Source organism: Saccopteryx leptura, chromosome 1, assembly GCF_036850995.1.
Source record: "Saccopteryx leptura isolate mSacLep1 chromosome 1, mSacLep1_pri_phased_curated, whole genome shotgun sequence".
NCBI lineage: Eukaryota > Metazoa > Chordata > Mammalia > Chiroptera > Emballonuridae > Saccopteryx > Saccopteryx leptura.
The window spans coordinates 235,471,060-235,486,691 of NC_089503.1; the positions used below are offsets into that span (position 1 = coordinate 235,471,060).

Genomic DNA, 15,632 nt, shown 5'->3' on the forward strand with positions numbered 1-15,632 from the left:
ATACCATGCTGTTTTGATTGTCGTGGCCCTATAATAGAGTTTGAAGTCAGGTATTGTAATGCCCCCCAGCTTCGTTCTTTTTCTTTAGGATTGCTTTGGCTATTCGGGGCTTTTTATAGTTCCATATAAATCTGATGATTTTTTGCTCCATTTCTTTAAAAAATGTCATTGGAATTTTGATGGGAATTGCATTAAATTTGTATATCGCTTTGGGTAATATGGCCATCTTAATTATATTTATTCTACCTAACCAAGAACAAGGAATATTCTTCCATCTCATAATGTCTTTTTCGATTTCCCTTAACAATGGTTTATAGTTTTCATTGTATAAGTCTTTTACATTCTTTGTTATGTTTATTTCTAGGTATTTTATTTTTTTTGTTGCAATCGTGAAGGGGATTATTCTTTTCAGTTCATTCTCAAATGTTTCATTGTTGGCATATAGAAAGGCTGTTGACTTCTGTATGTTGATTTTGTATCCTGCGACCTTACTGTATTGGCTTATTTTTTCTAGAAGTATTTTTGTGGATTCTTTGGGGTTTTCGATGTATAGGATCATATCATCTGCAAAAAGTGATAACTTTACTTCTTCTTTTCCGATATGGATGCCTTTTATTTCTTTGTCTTGTCTGATTGCTGTGGCAAGAACCTCTAGTACCACATTAAATAAGAGTGGAGAGAGTGGACAACCCTGTCTTGTTCCTGATTTAAGGGGGAAAGCCTTCAGTTTTGTGCCATTTAGTATGATGTTAGCTGATGGTTTATCATATATGGCCTTTATCATGTTGAGATATTTTCCTTCTATACCCATTTTGTTGAGAGTCTTAAACATAAAATTGTGTTGTATTTTATCAAAAGCCTTTTCTGCATCTATTGATAATATCATGTGATTCTTGTTCTTTGTTTTGTTGATATGGTGTATTATGTTGACCGTTTTACGTATGTTGAACCATCCTTGAGATTCTGGGATGAATCCCACTTGATCATGATGTATTATTTTTTTAATATGTTGTTGTATGTGGAAACTAAACAACATACTTTTAAAGAATGAATGGGTCAAAGAAGAAATAAGTGCAGAGATCAAAACATATATACAGACAAATGAAAATGATAATACAACATATCAGAATCTATGGGACGCAGCAAAAGCTGTGATAAGAGGGAAGTTCATATCACTTCAGGCATATATGAACAAACAAGAGAGAGCCGAAGTAAACCACTTAACTTCACACCTTAAGGAACTAGAAAATGAAGAACAAAGACAACCCAAAACCAGCCGAAGAAAAGAGATAATAAAAATCAGAGCAGAAATAAATGAAATAGAGAACAGGAAAACTATTGAAAAAATTAATAGAACAAGGAGCTGGTTCTTTGAAAAAATCAACAAAATTGACAAACCCTTGGCAAGACTTACCAAGGAAAAAAGAGAAAGAACTCATATAAACAAAATCCAAAATGAAAGAGGAGAAATCACCACAGACATCGTAGATATACAAAGAATTATTGTAGAATACTATGAAAAACTTTATGCCACTAAATTCAACAACCTAGAAGAAATGGATAAATTCCTAGAACAATACAACCTTCCTAGACTGAGTCATGAAGAAGCAGAAAGCCTAAACAGACCTATTAGTAGAGAAGAAATAGAAAAAACCATTAAAAACCTCCCCAAAAATAAAAGTCCAGGCCCAGACGGCTATACCAGCGAATTTTATCAAACCTTCAAAGAAGACTTGGTTCCTATTCTACAGAAAGTCTTCCAAAAAATTGAAGAAGAAGCAATACTTCCAAACACATTTTATGAGGCAAACATAACCCTTATACCAAAACCAGGCAAGGATGGCACAAAAAAAGAAAACTACAGACCAATATCTCTAATGAATACAGATGCTAAAATACTAAACAAAATACTAGCAAATCGAATACCTTATCTTTAAAATGAGATTGTTCTTACTAATAGTAACAATGAAACAAAGGTTTTGTAAGTATTGAATTAAATAAGACATGTAAAATATGCTGAACAATGTGCCTGACACATAAAAAGCACTTACTAAACAGGGTTGATGATAATTTTTACTAGTAATACTAATATTATTATTGTTATTAAAACTTTAACCATTAACTGCATAGTTGTGTCCTAAAAGATTCCTTGCTTTATCAAAAACTGTGAAGTTTACCCTAAAGGAGAAATCAGGTAGGATTCCTCTCCTTTGTTTTTAGAGGCAGACTGACTTTTTTAATTAAATGCAATTTCCATTGTGATTTACTAAGGAAAGAGAAATGTAATGATAAGGGATTAACTATCAGATGTGATCCTAGTATTTATATGCTTATGTTGATTCTATTCTGCCTTTATAAATGAAACTTTATATTAGGAAAAATCTTAACATTTCAGGAAATGCCTTTACATGTTATTTGTTTTGGTTATCACAATAATCCTTGAAATAGATATGTTTTTCTCATTTCACAGTTTTATTAGATGACATTCAGGATAGTTAAGTGTCAATCAGGTAGTGAGTAAAATGCAAGTGAGGTTTAAACACAAGACTTTCCTGTTCTCTTTGCTCTTTTCACTACCTTCTAGGCAACTCTTAGAGTTTCTCAGTGGGAGATCTAAAAAGAGAGAGTTGCTTGTCTGGATTTGAAATCACAGATCCTAACTGATAGGGCTACCAATAATTGAAGATATCAGAATTGTTGATATAATTCATAAGCATATCAACCCAATTGACCTGAGCCCTATTTTACTTTAATGGTTCTTTTCTTTTTAATAGATAAAGAAATGATAGATAAATAAAATCAGAGATGAAATGTTCAGACAGAATCATATAATGAATGGGAAAAAGAGAAGAGTGGAGTGACTACTGACCAGAATTTGATAGTGATACACAGCGATGATTTTATAAAATGTATAAAGGATTTAAGATACAGTGCATGTCAATTTGCATTTGTCCCTAGTTAGTGTCTCTCTCTTTCCACTTTTCTCTCCCTGTTCCCCCAAACAATACCTCAATTTATCTCTTCATGTTCAATATGTCAGCATATTTATTCTGAAAGTAATTGAGTGTGTGTGTGTGTGTGTGTGTGTGTGTGTTTGTGGTTAAATTAGATCCTTAAAGAGTTCCAGAAGATAATGGGGAAGAAATATATGATTTCTGATTTTTTCCAAGACCTCAATTTGTTTAGGTGACAGGAAAATTGTCCAGCACAGGTGTTGCGAAGAGTAATTTTGCAATAAAATTTATTAAGCACATTAATTTGTAGCTAACCATTAATGTCCAAGTTAATCAGAGATCATTCTAGCTACTGTGTTGAAAATAGATTATTGGCTAGGTAGAAAGAAAGAGACTAGTTGTGATAATCCAAAGAAAACTGTATTTTGTCCCTGGCTGGATAGTTCAGTTGGTTAGAGTGTTGTCCTGATATGCAAAGGTTGCCGATTTGATGCCCTGTCAAGGCACATACAAAAACAGATCGATGTTTCTGTCCCTCTCTCTCCCTTCCTCTCTCTAAAAATTCAATAAAATATTTCTTTTTTAAAAAAGAGAAAACTGTATTTTGTCTCAGGATGATAGCATTGGAGATGATGAAAAGTGGTTAGATCCAGACTATTCTATATTCTATACAATTACACCAAATAGTTGTTGGAAGGAATGTTTGTATGACATTCTTTACTCTTTCTCCAAAAGAAAAAAGTGGAATTTTCTATATACTATTCAATGGCTTCTTAATCATGTTTTATTGGCTTTACTTATCCTATTAATTGAATCTTTTAAAAATTTTCATTTATGATATTTTGTATTGAACTATTATGAACAATCTTTCCTTCAGACTTAATAACATTTTTGCCACTTGATTTCATCATTATAAACATAATGTAGACTTTTTAGTGAAATAAATGAATGTATTTTATTTGTTTAACACAAATATTTTAAAGGCATGATATAGGTTAAAAACCTTTCTAAAAAAGTACAAAGTACAAATATTGTAGATAAGAAAATAAAGGTCAAATCTAAGCTAGAAATCTGATGTGTAATCTATATAAAATTATAATCATACAAACTAAAAATATAATCACATTTATATAATGTGAAAAAAGGAAGAATTATTTTTGCCATTTTATCTTCAGCTCAACTTTTTTTTATACTTAAAAACAAACAAACAAATATCATATGAATAGAGAAGCTTTGAGGTTATGAAACTAGACTATCATCTTTCCATAACCATGATGTAGCGGTTACTTAAGTTCTTGGAATCTGACAGAGCAAAATGCCTGGTTTAAATGTCTACCTTGGCACTTCCTGGCACCGATTTGAGCAAGGTGCTTACCATCTCTTGGCCTTAGTTTTTCTAAGCTACTCAGTAGAGATAATAATAGGACCTATATAAGGGGATCATTTTTAAAATTAAATGACAATGCTTATGAAATGCTTATATAAATGCCTAGCATATAGTAAATATTAAGTAAATGTTTAATAACTAAATAGATAAGAAAAGGAAATACATTAGAAACATGGTATTAGTAGAAAAACAAACATAATGAGAGGTAAATTCAATTACTAAGACAATAAAGTAAATAAAGGATATATTTTGTCTAGTTAGAAAATATTTATTCCAAGATGAAATAACGTTTTTCTTTTAGCATTTGTCACTTTTTAATTTGCTCTACATTTAATTGTGAAGTTTTTACTCCCTTTATTCTGAAAATTCTATAAGAATTATTGTTTTTGTATCCTCTGCCCAATACTACTTGCATATATATAGAGACAAATTGAGTCAAGACTTTTTTGGTGAAGAATTTTAGCACAAATAGAGACTGAATAATATCATGGTTTAATATTTAAGTTGAGTCTTTTTTTTTTTTTTAGTTAAGTGAGATGAGGGGAGACAATGTGTGCCCCAACTGGGATCTGATCCACTGGCAAGCCCACTAGGGCGCAGTGCTCTGCCTATCTGGGGCCCTTGCTCTGTTGCAACCTGAGCCATTTTTTAGCACCTAAGGAGGGGGTCTTGGAGCCATCCTCAGCACCTGGAGTCAAAACATTCCAATTGAGCTATGACTGCAGGAGGGGAGGAGAAAAGAAAGAGACAGAGAAAGAGAGAAGCAAGAAGGGGAAGGGTGGTGAAGCAGATGGGTGCTTCTCCTGTGTGCTCTAACTGGGAATTGAACCTGGGACATCCACATGCTGGGCTAATGATCCACCACTGAGCCAACTGGCCAGGGCTAAGTTGACTCTTATTTTCCCTTATTTTGAAGAGACAAAGATTAAAATTCCAGAAGAAAATTGAAGAAAATTTTTGTAACAGCTATTTAATTACACAAAATGAACTGTATAATTTAAATTTACTTGTATTAAAAATGTTATCTAATATATTCACTTCCCAGTTTTCACTGCAGAATCATTTTATCTTCCCAAACTGAGGTACCTTAGGCAAAGGTAGACTAATAGCAAAGTATTCTAATAGTTTTCTCAGTGGAAATTTTCATATTCTAGACCTCATTACTGAATAAAAGAAGAATGGAATATATTTCTATTTCTAGACACATTATCTTTATGCTCTTCTGTCTGCCTTCTGATAAAAACTTGCAAAAAACTCACATTTAAATGAAAATAAACTCCACTATATTAAAATTCAAGGAATAGGTTTTTTTTTTTACTGATAAATTTTAATATAACTACTTAAATGTGTAGCTAATATATTAATATAACCTTAAGTAAGTTAATTTTTAATTTTATCTCAGTCTTATTTATTACTACATTTTTTAACAAATGCTTATTAGTTTATGACTGTATAGTTGTCTGGATGAAAACACAAACCTAATGATTGTTGCTGATGACCTTTCTTTGGTTTATGAAACAACAGACTTTCTCTACATATTACCTTTTCAGTAAAGTTTTAAACTAGTAAATTTAAAAAGATTTGTTAATATGGAAAAATCATGAGTGAATGTTTTTCTTTCAAATTAAATCCCATTTAAGTTATCAGTATTTTTAGATGAAGTAAAAAAAGAACAAAGTTCTTTTTTAGTTTTAGTGGGAAGTGATGGGCCTCATCACCGCATAAGTTTAAGTTGTAGATCATGATGGTTTTTTGATTTACATACATTGTAAAATGATTAGTACCACAGCAGGTTTAGTTAACATCCATCCTCTCATATATATAATAGAAAAAGAAAAAAAAAATCCTCCTTGTTATGACAACTCTTAGTTTGTATGCTCTAAATGACTTTTTCTATATATTATACACTGTGTTAGCTCTAGTCATCATGTTGTGCATTACATTGGTATTTCTTATAATCGGAAAATAAAATAATAAGCCTATTTTAAAACTAAAACAAATTCAGTGTACTGTCTTTGTGGTAACTGAATTATTTGACTCAACCCAATCAAGGAAGACCTTTCTCCCTATTCCCCATCATCCAGTGTCTACTCTGGTTAAGCCTTTGTTGTGAATTCTTACTCATGTGCCTTTGAATAGCCACAGTGGATTAAAAATGGCCACACATTCTTCCTCAAATCTCTCATTGAGATGTCAATTTTATCTCCTACCCACCCACTCCTTGACTCTGCTATTCCTGTGGCAATTGCAGAAGTGAGTATGTAAAAATAATGTGTCTTTAAAAGGATTTGACAGTTTTTGTTTTCTCCCTCTTGGAATACAGATTCTTGGGAAGTTCCCTTTGGATGGCAACCACCATGTTGTGATAAGCTCAGTCCATATGGAGGGGCCATGTAGAATAGACCTGAGGGGCTGCAACTGACTGTCCTTGATGAAACTGCAGCTGACACTCAGTGCCAACTGCCAGCACGTGAGGAGTCGTTTGGCACAGCCAGGTCAACCCCTAGGCCCCCAACCTATATCACATGAAGCAAACCACCCAGCAGAGCCCATTCAAATGCATTGAGTCAAGAATGATAGTCAAATAGTTGTTTAAAGTCATGAAAGTTTGGAATAGAGCCATGATTAAAGCAATATTCTTCTATTTCTTTTAAGGAAGGACTTAAGCCAGTGGTCCCCAACCCCCGGGCCGCGGACTGGTACTGATCTGTGGGCCATTTGGTACCAGTCCGCAGAGAAAGAATAAATAAATAACTTACATTATTTCCGTTTTATTTATATTTAAGTCTGAATGATGTTTTATTTTTTAAAAATGACCAGATTCCCTCTCTTACATCCATCTAAGACTCACTCTTGACACTTGTCTCGGTCACGTGATACATTTATCTGTCCCACCCTAAAGACCGGTCCGTGAAAATATTTTCTGACATTAAACCGGTCCGTGGCCCCAAAAAGCTTGGGGACCACTGGTTTAAGCTACACTCAGTTAAAGGTTCCTACAAACAACTAAGCTTTTGTACTTTATTCCAGTTTCCTTTTTGTTAGAATTCAACTGAGCTTTAAGTTATTCAGGGTCACAGACATTGATCTATTTTCTTTCCATGTGTCCCTGTAGAGATATTAACTCATTGCTAGGTACATGGGACTCATTACCTGAGGCTGCCCATTGAATCATAATAAAATGGAGGAGGGAATGAGGGCAAAAAGGGCACCTCTCTCTGATATAAGACAAATTTAAGAGGTATAAGGATCTTGATTAAACCACTTTTCATAACCAATTTAAAGAGTGTGTGAGTATGCATTTAATCTGGATTATTTGAAAAAAAAATTAACTGTCATTGAGGGTTTTGTTTGTTTGTAAACTCAATCTAAAATATCAATTTTAGTTAGAAGTATTGTTATCTGTTGAAAGTTTATATGTGTGATTGTAAAAGACCAGACTGAGGGGGAATTATGATCTCAAACAGATAAATAAATAAACTTAGCACAGGGGGAAAAAACCCAAAAGTGATTATCTGGCACTACACTAGAAAAGCAGGGCTGCACATGATAATTTTCTCCTTCCAGTTCCAACCATGTATTCTGCATGTACTTCATGTGGGAAGTGACCATTTACTAATATACACAATAGTAATGAAGCACACTTCAATTCAGAATCTGGATTTAGGAAGTAGAATGATAATATGCTTTTTTTGTAAACCAAGACTTTTTTTGAGATTTAAAATTTTAAACCTTATTATTTAAAATATGAATTTTAAAAATATTTTAATTCCAAGAGCACTTTTGAGTTCTTTTACTTTTCAATTGTTAATCGTTATCTATAAGACAGACGAAACCCCCAAATTTAAACAATTCTCCAAAAACTATTTGTTGAGGACCAGATCATCCTCCCAGCAAACCTCTCTCAGCTATGTTGCTTTCCATGGTTTCATATTTCTGTTTCAGACCTGCACTTGCTAAGAGAGAAAAAGGGGCTTAGAAAATAATGCAGAGTACAAAAGGCTGTGTGTGTGTGTGTGTGTGTGTGTGTGTGTGTGTGTGTTGGTTGGTGGAGGAATTATGCCCCTTGCTCTCTAGATTCTGAAGTTACACTTGTAAAATTGAAAGGTACTTGGACTTTATCTAAAGGCATATTTGAAAACATTTATTCGGTGTGTTTATATACTCTTTTGGATAACAAGTGATTCACAAAAACAAATGTTTCAGTACAAAGCTTTATTCATGCAGTCATACTGTCAACATATATTGTTCAAATACATTTAAAAACTATAATGTGAGGAGTTGAAGGCATAACTCACACCCAAATCGCTTTCTTTCTCAAGTGAGACAGGGATATAGAGTACAAGTGAGAGGCAGAGAGAAGGGCAGGAGACGAGGAGGGAGGTAGGGAGAGGAAGAAGAGAGGGAGGAACGACGAGAGAAAATACCGTCTGGATCCCACAGTCTCATCTATCCCAAGCTTGCGGGCATCACATCTAGGCTGTAACAAAGAGATCACCATGTCGTTTCTTTTTAGTTCTAGACAGGCTGATAGAACGGGCACTGTATGCCTGTCTGTCGACTTATCTGAGTCCCTATGCCTTCAGGAGTTAGGAGCTCCCGCTCCCGGGTGGACCCACTGCACGGTGCTAGGTGCGCAGGTCTCTTGAGGCTGCCACAGGTTCGTGCCTGTGAGGTCAGGGGCGCTGGTGCGTCCTTATGTTGGGGAGGAGGAGGGGTCCCATCTGCCTGACTTATCTGATCCCCACATTTTCCGGCCACCGTGGGAGGCGTGTGAGAGGTCAGAGAAACAGGGAGCTCTTTCAGTAAGGTGCGCGGGGTGTGGATGAGCAGAGTGGGGGAGGAGCGGGGTGTCACTGCCAAATCTTAGCCAGGCCCCCGGGTGTTTGCAGACCCAAGTATAGCCGCCCCGACTCCGCGGTGCCGCTTCAGAAGCTGCTGCCTGAAAACCCTGAGCCTCAGCCCTGCCTCGATTCGGGATCCTTTCCCTCCGCCTTTCCCCCCCACATACCTGGCCTGAGTGGCGGGCACGCCGTCAGGGGAGCCCCTCTGGGCGGGACCAGCCCAGCTCCATTCGCCTGCCTCTGCCGCCGCGCCCAGGCTCGCTTCGCTCCCACCGGCACCACCACGGAGGAATCCGGGGCAAACCCACACTCAGCCAGCGACTTTTCCAACGGAATCCCTGGTCTGGTGCATTTTGGGTGAGATGAGCGGGACAACTGCTATCTCTGCGGGTCCGAAGTTGCCCCGAAAAGGCCTGATAAAGAAACAGAGTATCCACGTAGGCGGGGAGCTGCAAGTCCTCCTCCAGTGGTGTCTTTTCCTCCTCTTTTCCCCGGCCCGGGGTTTGTTTATATAGGATCTGGAAGCTGGGAGGAACTGCCCACCCCCTCCAGGCGGCCCGCCCTCCCTCCTCGGGCTCCGGGCACGGGCTCCGGGCTCCCGCACGTGGTCGACCCCAGCACAGTCTCGGTGGAAAGCAGGAGACCGCCAGCCAGGAGAGGCGGCCGGGGGCGAGCGTGGCGCATCTCTCCTGTCTGCTCGCCCTCCCCAGCGCCCTCACTCCCTGCAACCCAGCTCAGACTCGGTTTCGCCACCCTCCGCCCCCTTTCCCCGAGGGGTGATTGAAGACAGTGCCCTTTAGGTGCTCCTGACGTTTCTCTGGGTTCGCTCAGTTGCCAGAAGATAATGGTAACATGAACAGCGGTGCGTGAGAGCGTCACCAGAGGAAGGGAAGAGATTGATGGGCAGAGTGGTTACTTCAAGGAGCATCACATTCCGAGGGCTGCGCTGGGGAAACGTCGGCACCTCCACCTCCTGGTTGGACTCCGCTGACATCTGTAGCCTCCGTTCCTCCAGTTCCCAGGTCCCTGAGTCTCTGCCTGTGGATGTGCGTTGACAGCGCGGGAGCACCCAGGAGTTTGTGGACCTCTATCCAAACAGGAGTTCTCCCCGGATCCCGTGTCCCTGCATCGCCTTTGAACCCACCAGCACGCTGACTCGGAGGGAGTGGAACTTGAGTTCAGGTGGGTTATCCCAAGGGGACATAGCAGGAGGTGTTCAGGGAAGAAGAGGAAGGTGATGCTCCAATGTCAAAAGCGGACACTTGTCTTCCTAACACTTGCTGGGACTGAACTGCTTCCCTTCACGCAGTCTTCTCTCTACTTACCCGGTCCTCCCCACCCCAGCCTTCCACACTAAGGGGATGGGGGGAACAGCAAAACTCCCGGTTTTTTAAAGTATCTAGCATGCTATTGACTTTTCATAACTTATTGTTAGTCTATGAAACAATTATATCTACTCCATTGCTCTATATTAATGGAGGTCAATAGGCTTAATGATTTCCTCAGAAGTCATTTACTTCTAAGCCAATAGATAATGCCTTCGTCATAGTTTTCTGGGGGGAAAGTAACTGTGCGTTTGTTCTGCAGATATCCAACTTCCTCTGAATCGTGCAGATTGGTGCTGAGCACACAGCAAAAGTTTTTAGCTTCTCCACAGTTTCTGGTGCTTCGCAGGGGAGAGGAAAGGATTTTGGCATTAAACCCAAGAAGCTGTCAGGGAATCGTCTCCTTTAACTTTTCTTATCTGTTATCATTTGCAATGAAGAGGAAACAGAAGAGATTTCTGCAGATGACTTTGTTATTCATGGTGGCTTTAATATTCCTTCCCAACATTGGTCTCTGGTCTCTGTACAAGGATAAGCACCTGGTGAAATCGCCGGAGCCTGGGGAGCAGCAGGTAAGTAGCACCCAGAGAAAGATCACAGGAAAACTGGTAAGGTATGTGATCTCAGGATCACAAGGGAGCAGGTGGGGTATAGGCTTGGGTTTCTCCTGTCTTCCAAAACTGATATTACAAGATCAGAGACCTTGAGGTTTAAGCAAGTAGTTGTTTTATGATCTAAGCCAATGACACTGTGAAATGTAAAGTAAACTGGAATCGGAGTATAAGGGAGGTCAAGAAGAAAAGATAATCTTTCACAACTGGTCTTTGATTTTGTCTTGAGCTGGGTGTAAACTCATTTGTGGGATATGGAGTGGGTTTGGTTCAAGTTTATCACAGAGATTTGTGGGGGGTTTTTTTCTTTTATCTGCTTTGGGTGTGTTTATTGAATTGGGCAAATTAAATCATTAAAATTGCAAAGTACTTACCAGGAAACAAACTATAGTTTTCTATTTTCCTGGTTATTTTTTCTTAGCAAAAGCTTTTTACCCTGTGAAAACTTAACATCTCTGTTTCTTCTCCCCTGTTGCTAAGGTGGTATGGGGATATACTGGCAGAGTTATCAAGCGTGTCCGTTCAGTTTCACAGTCTGGTGATAACAGTTTGTTGTTAAAAGCTTTCCTTCGAATTGGAAACACCATGTAGAGTGGTATGTTTTCTTTTTACTTAGTATGCAATCCATTAGTATATGCCTCTCTCAGGACTTCACAGAGATCAAAATAACTATCTTTCTTAATGAGTATTAATGCAAAACATCTTTCACAAAACATTGTTGAAACTCAATATTGTTGATTCCCTTATTTATTAATAAATCAAACAGCTTCTGTAATGAAACTTTTGACAATAGAATATAACAGTTTTTCAGCTAGTGCTGTGCCTCACCTTGGAATATTAATATTCTTAATTTCAAGAGTCATCACTCATCTACACTATGCACCTAACACATAGAAAGTGTTTAAGTTGACTATTAGTGGACAATAATATAAACTAATGACAATTAAATATTTGTTCTTATACTTAACAAAGTTTATTTTATTTTTTTACACAGTGAGTGGTTAGGTGTGAAATATATGCTTTTTCATTATGACAAGTGATACTTTCCAGTTGCTAAACTTAAAGATAACTACTTGCTTATGGATTTTTGGTGGGTTAGAATTTTGAGGGAAAAGGCTGGCATATTTTTATTTAGTTGTTGATCTCTATCATCTTTTTGAAAAGGGACGTAACTTTGATTTAAAGTATCTTCTGTCATTCCAATGATAAAAGGACATGGGAACTTTGGATGTTAAACTTTTTTTTTTCCTACTTAGATCACTTATTTCTCCCATCTATGATATATGAAAAAGATTTTATTAACATTAGTAGTTAATACACTATTATGTGAAATTTCCATTCTAATATTGCCAAAATAACAAAACAACATGATTTTTTTTCTTGAACTTTGCTCATTCAAGAACAATAACTATCTGAAATATTTGCTGACATAGCTAACATTAAACACTAATTAATCTTATTAATGAGATTTTTATAACTTTCATGCTGGCTCTATTGATTTTGACCCTTAATGAGAAACTTATATTTTCAATGGCATAAAACTATAAAATATGGCAAATAAAGTCTCTGACTTGTCCTTATAATCTTCAAAAATGGTTTTCTTATTTCTGGTTCTTCTGTAATTAAGTTATATTTAATACCAGATAATGAGTTAATGGGTATAAAAGGCATGAAGTGGCAAGAGAACCAGCCTTTTCTCAAAGTTTTATATGCTGTAGAGTAACAAGATGGATATCTACTAAAATTCCAGTTTATAAATCCTACATAACAGTTTTGAAATTAAGAATAAAGAAAAGATAATACTGTCATAAAATGAATGTCAATCATGTACTTTAGTATTTTTAGCCTAAATAATGATTTTAAAATTAATACTATTTATGGATACCAAATAAAGTATAAAAAGTAGAAATAAATTACTTACTGAAAAATAATTCATTGTAAAACAGGAAAAGTTAACCTCTTACTAATTTTATTATGAAATATAATTAAAAGAAATTTAAGGCATATTGATATCATTATACAAGTATTAGATAAGTAAAAGTTAAGTTTTATACACACACACATGCAATTGATACAAAGTGGCTTGCAGTGATGAATTAAACATGCTAAATACTGTGATGTAATATTTTGCTAATGGTATCTATATTTTAATGTTACTAACTCAGCTAACTACAGAGGTTTTCCATTGAAGCATATAATTTGACTATTGGGTAATGTGTTAATTAAATTTAGCAATTTATTTTAAAAAGACATTTTCTTGGTTAATTGCTAGATCTTCTTCAAAAGCCATCTTTTACTATATTTATCATGAAATTGCAAAATGCTGAGGTCAAGGATTATATGCTGATTGGGGCATTGAAAGCTATAAGTACTGAAGCTATTCAAAACAAGTTATTCAAAACAAGTCACGTGTACAAATGAGAGGTCTATTTTTACAGCAGTTATATGAAAAACAGCAGTTGTGGTTTTAACCATGGCATGCCAGTGCTTACAGGAGTTGAGAACTTTCATTCTTTTATGTAGTTTAATTATTGCATGGGTTTTATGGAAATACTTTAATTTGTGGAAATTCAGACTCATAGAATGGCTAATACTTTTTAATGTTCTTAATTTGTATTTTATCAGAGCATATTATTAATTTGTCTATCTACTATTCAATATAAATAGTGCTTACTATGTAAATAATAATTCACATAATAATTTAATTTATTTGAGGTAAAGTGAGGTTTACAGAAAACATTGATTAAAACTATTTAATTTTCATGATGTTTAGTATTTTACATATTCTCAAGTCTCATAGTATTACAGAGTAATTGTTTGTATTTATTATTATTTTACATTAAAAGTAATATTTATGTTTCATAAAGTTTAAACATTGCCCCATCTATTGTGCAGAAAAAAATATGGTATAAAAATTCCCAAATTATTTATTAAAAGTTTTTTCTTTTATACAACCAAAGTAGATTAAAAAAAATTTAATCATGCATTAATTAAAAGGTTTATTTTGTTGTTTGGGCTCTATAAAATTAGAATCAGGTTACTGAAATAAATATGAAGCTTTTGCAATTTGTAGGGTTTTATAAAATTTTTAAAATATTTTATAGTTCTTGTTTAGATGTTATTAAATTATCAGTCACAATCATCATATGTTATTTTCATTTGAAGTAATCTTGTTATTGGGATGATATAATTATCTCCTTTTTGTTGTTTAGAAATATATACATATATTAAAAATATATTGATAATGAATATGATATTTAGCTGAGGATGATCACTGTATGATTATTGTATTATCTTAATTTCATTTAAAAATTTGAATAGCTACTCTTCTTTGGTTTTAGATGCATTTGAATTAAAGTTGTATATTTTGATCTTTATTAAGCTGAGCATTAGGATGATAATTAGAACAAAGCAATATTTTAGAGAAAAATACTTTATACAGTATTATTATACATATCTTCTTAATCATTTATGCACATATAAATAAATAAAAACTACTCCAAAACACTTTTTTTTCTTGAATACATTGAAAAGATTGATTTTAAAAAGTAGGTGTAAAATAGTTTAAGAACTAAGTTGCAAATAATGTGAATTGTAGAAATAATTTAAGAGTATTCATAATCGAAAGAAATTTTTGCAATATTTGGAATAAAAACTAGGATGAAAATCTCAGAATTTTAAATCAAACTTATCCTGAATTGTTTGGAATGATTTTAAAAACATTTTTTACCTTGATTTTTTTTAAACCACATTTAAACAAACAAACAAACTAACTAACTAACAAGCAAACAGTAGATACTCAAGTCACTTTTAAATTGCAGAACCTTATTTCTTTGTACTTCAGAATTTCTATTTATAAAATAGGACTAAACATACTTGCCTCATAAGAAGGTACATCAAGTCCTGAGATCAGGTCTTGGATATGGAAGGTATCGTGAGGTGTTACATTGTTTTTAGTCATATCCACATGTAAGCTGTATATGGTAGATATGAAACTTAAGCTCCATTAATATATATGCCCTGAGAAAGATTTCTCAGAATCTTTGTCCAGTTCTTCTCACATTCACTCCACACTTATGGCTAAGAACATTTTCTGTGGTATATATTTTAAACTTATTTTATGATAGGAAATTGTCAAATAATTGGCACCCAGTATATGCAAACATGGTTTTCATTTGTCATGGCGATCACTGAGACTGTAGATTGTGTCTCTGTTTCTTTCTCAGCAAATACCTTAGATATTGGAAGAGCTAAGGAGAGGAGAAAAAAATTAACATTTTCTCTCCTCCTCTACTCAGGATGGTATATTATCAATACACTAGATGTGAAATGATGTGTTAATTTTAGCCATACTGTTCTTAATTAGCTAATATGTAGATTATAAATTAGAATTTAAGGACCTTTTCTTAAATGGATGGAAAATCCATTCTGATTTGTTACAGCGTTGCATCACACAGATGACTGTAACAAGTATCTTAATTATTTGCTGTGACCTAGTAGATGAAAACATG

At 35.2% G+C, this 15,632-nt stretch overlaps 1 protein-coding gene across 2 annotated transcripts in view; it reads left to right on the top strand.

Annotated features, from left to right (window-relative positions):
* The first annotated feature begins 9,781 nt into the window (after nucleotides 1–9,781).
* Nucleotides 9,782–15,632, top strand: part of GALNTL6 (polypeptide N-acetylgalactosaminyltransferase like 6) — a 1,118,979-nt gene continuing 1,113,128 nt past the window's right edge. For both annotated transcript variants that reach the window (XM_066387896.1, XM_066387897.1), the window contains exons 1-2: nucleotides 9,782–10,367; nucleotides 10,773–11,082. In XM_066387896.1, the coding sequence (XP_066243993.1) occupies nucleotides 10,945–11,082 (138 nt within the window). In that variant the 5' untranslated portion in view covers nucleotides 9,782–10,367; nucleotides 10,773–10,944. The remainder of the gene's footprint in view (nucleotides 10,368–10,772; nucleotides 11,083–15,632) is intronic.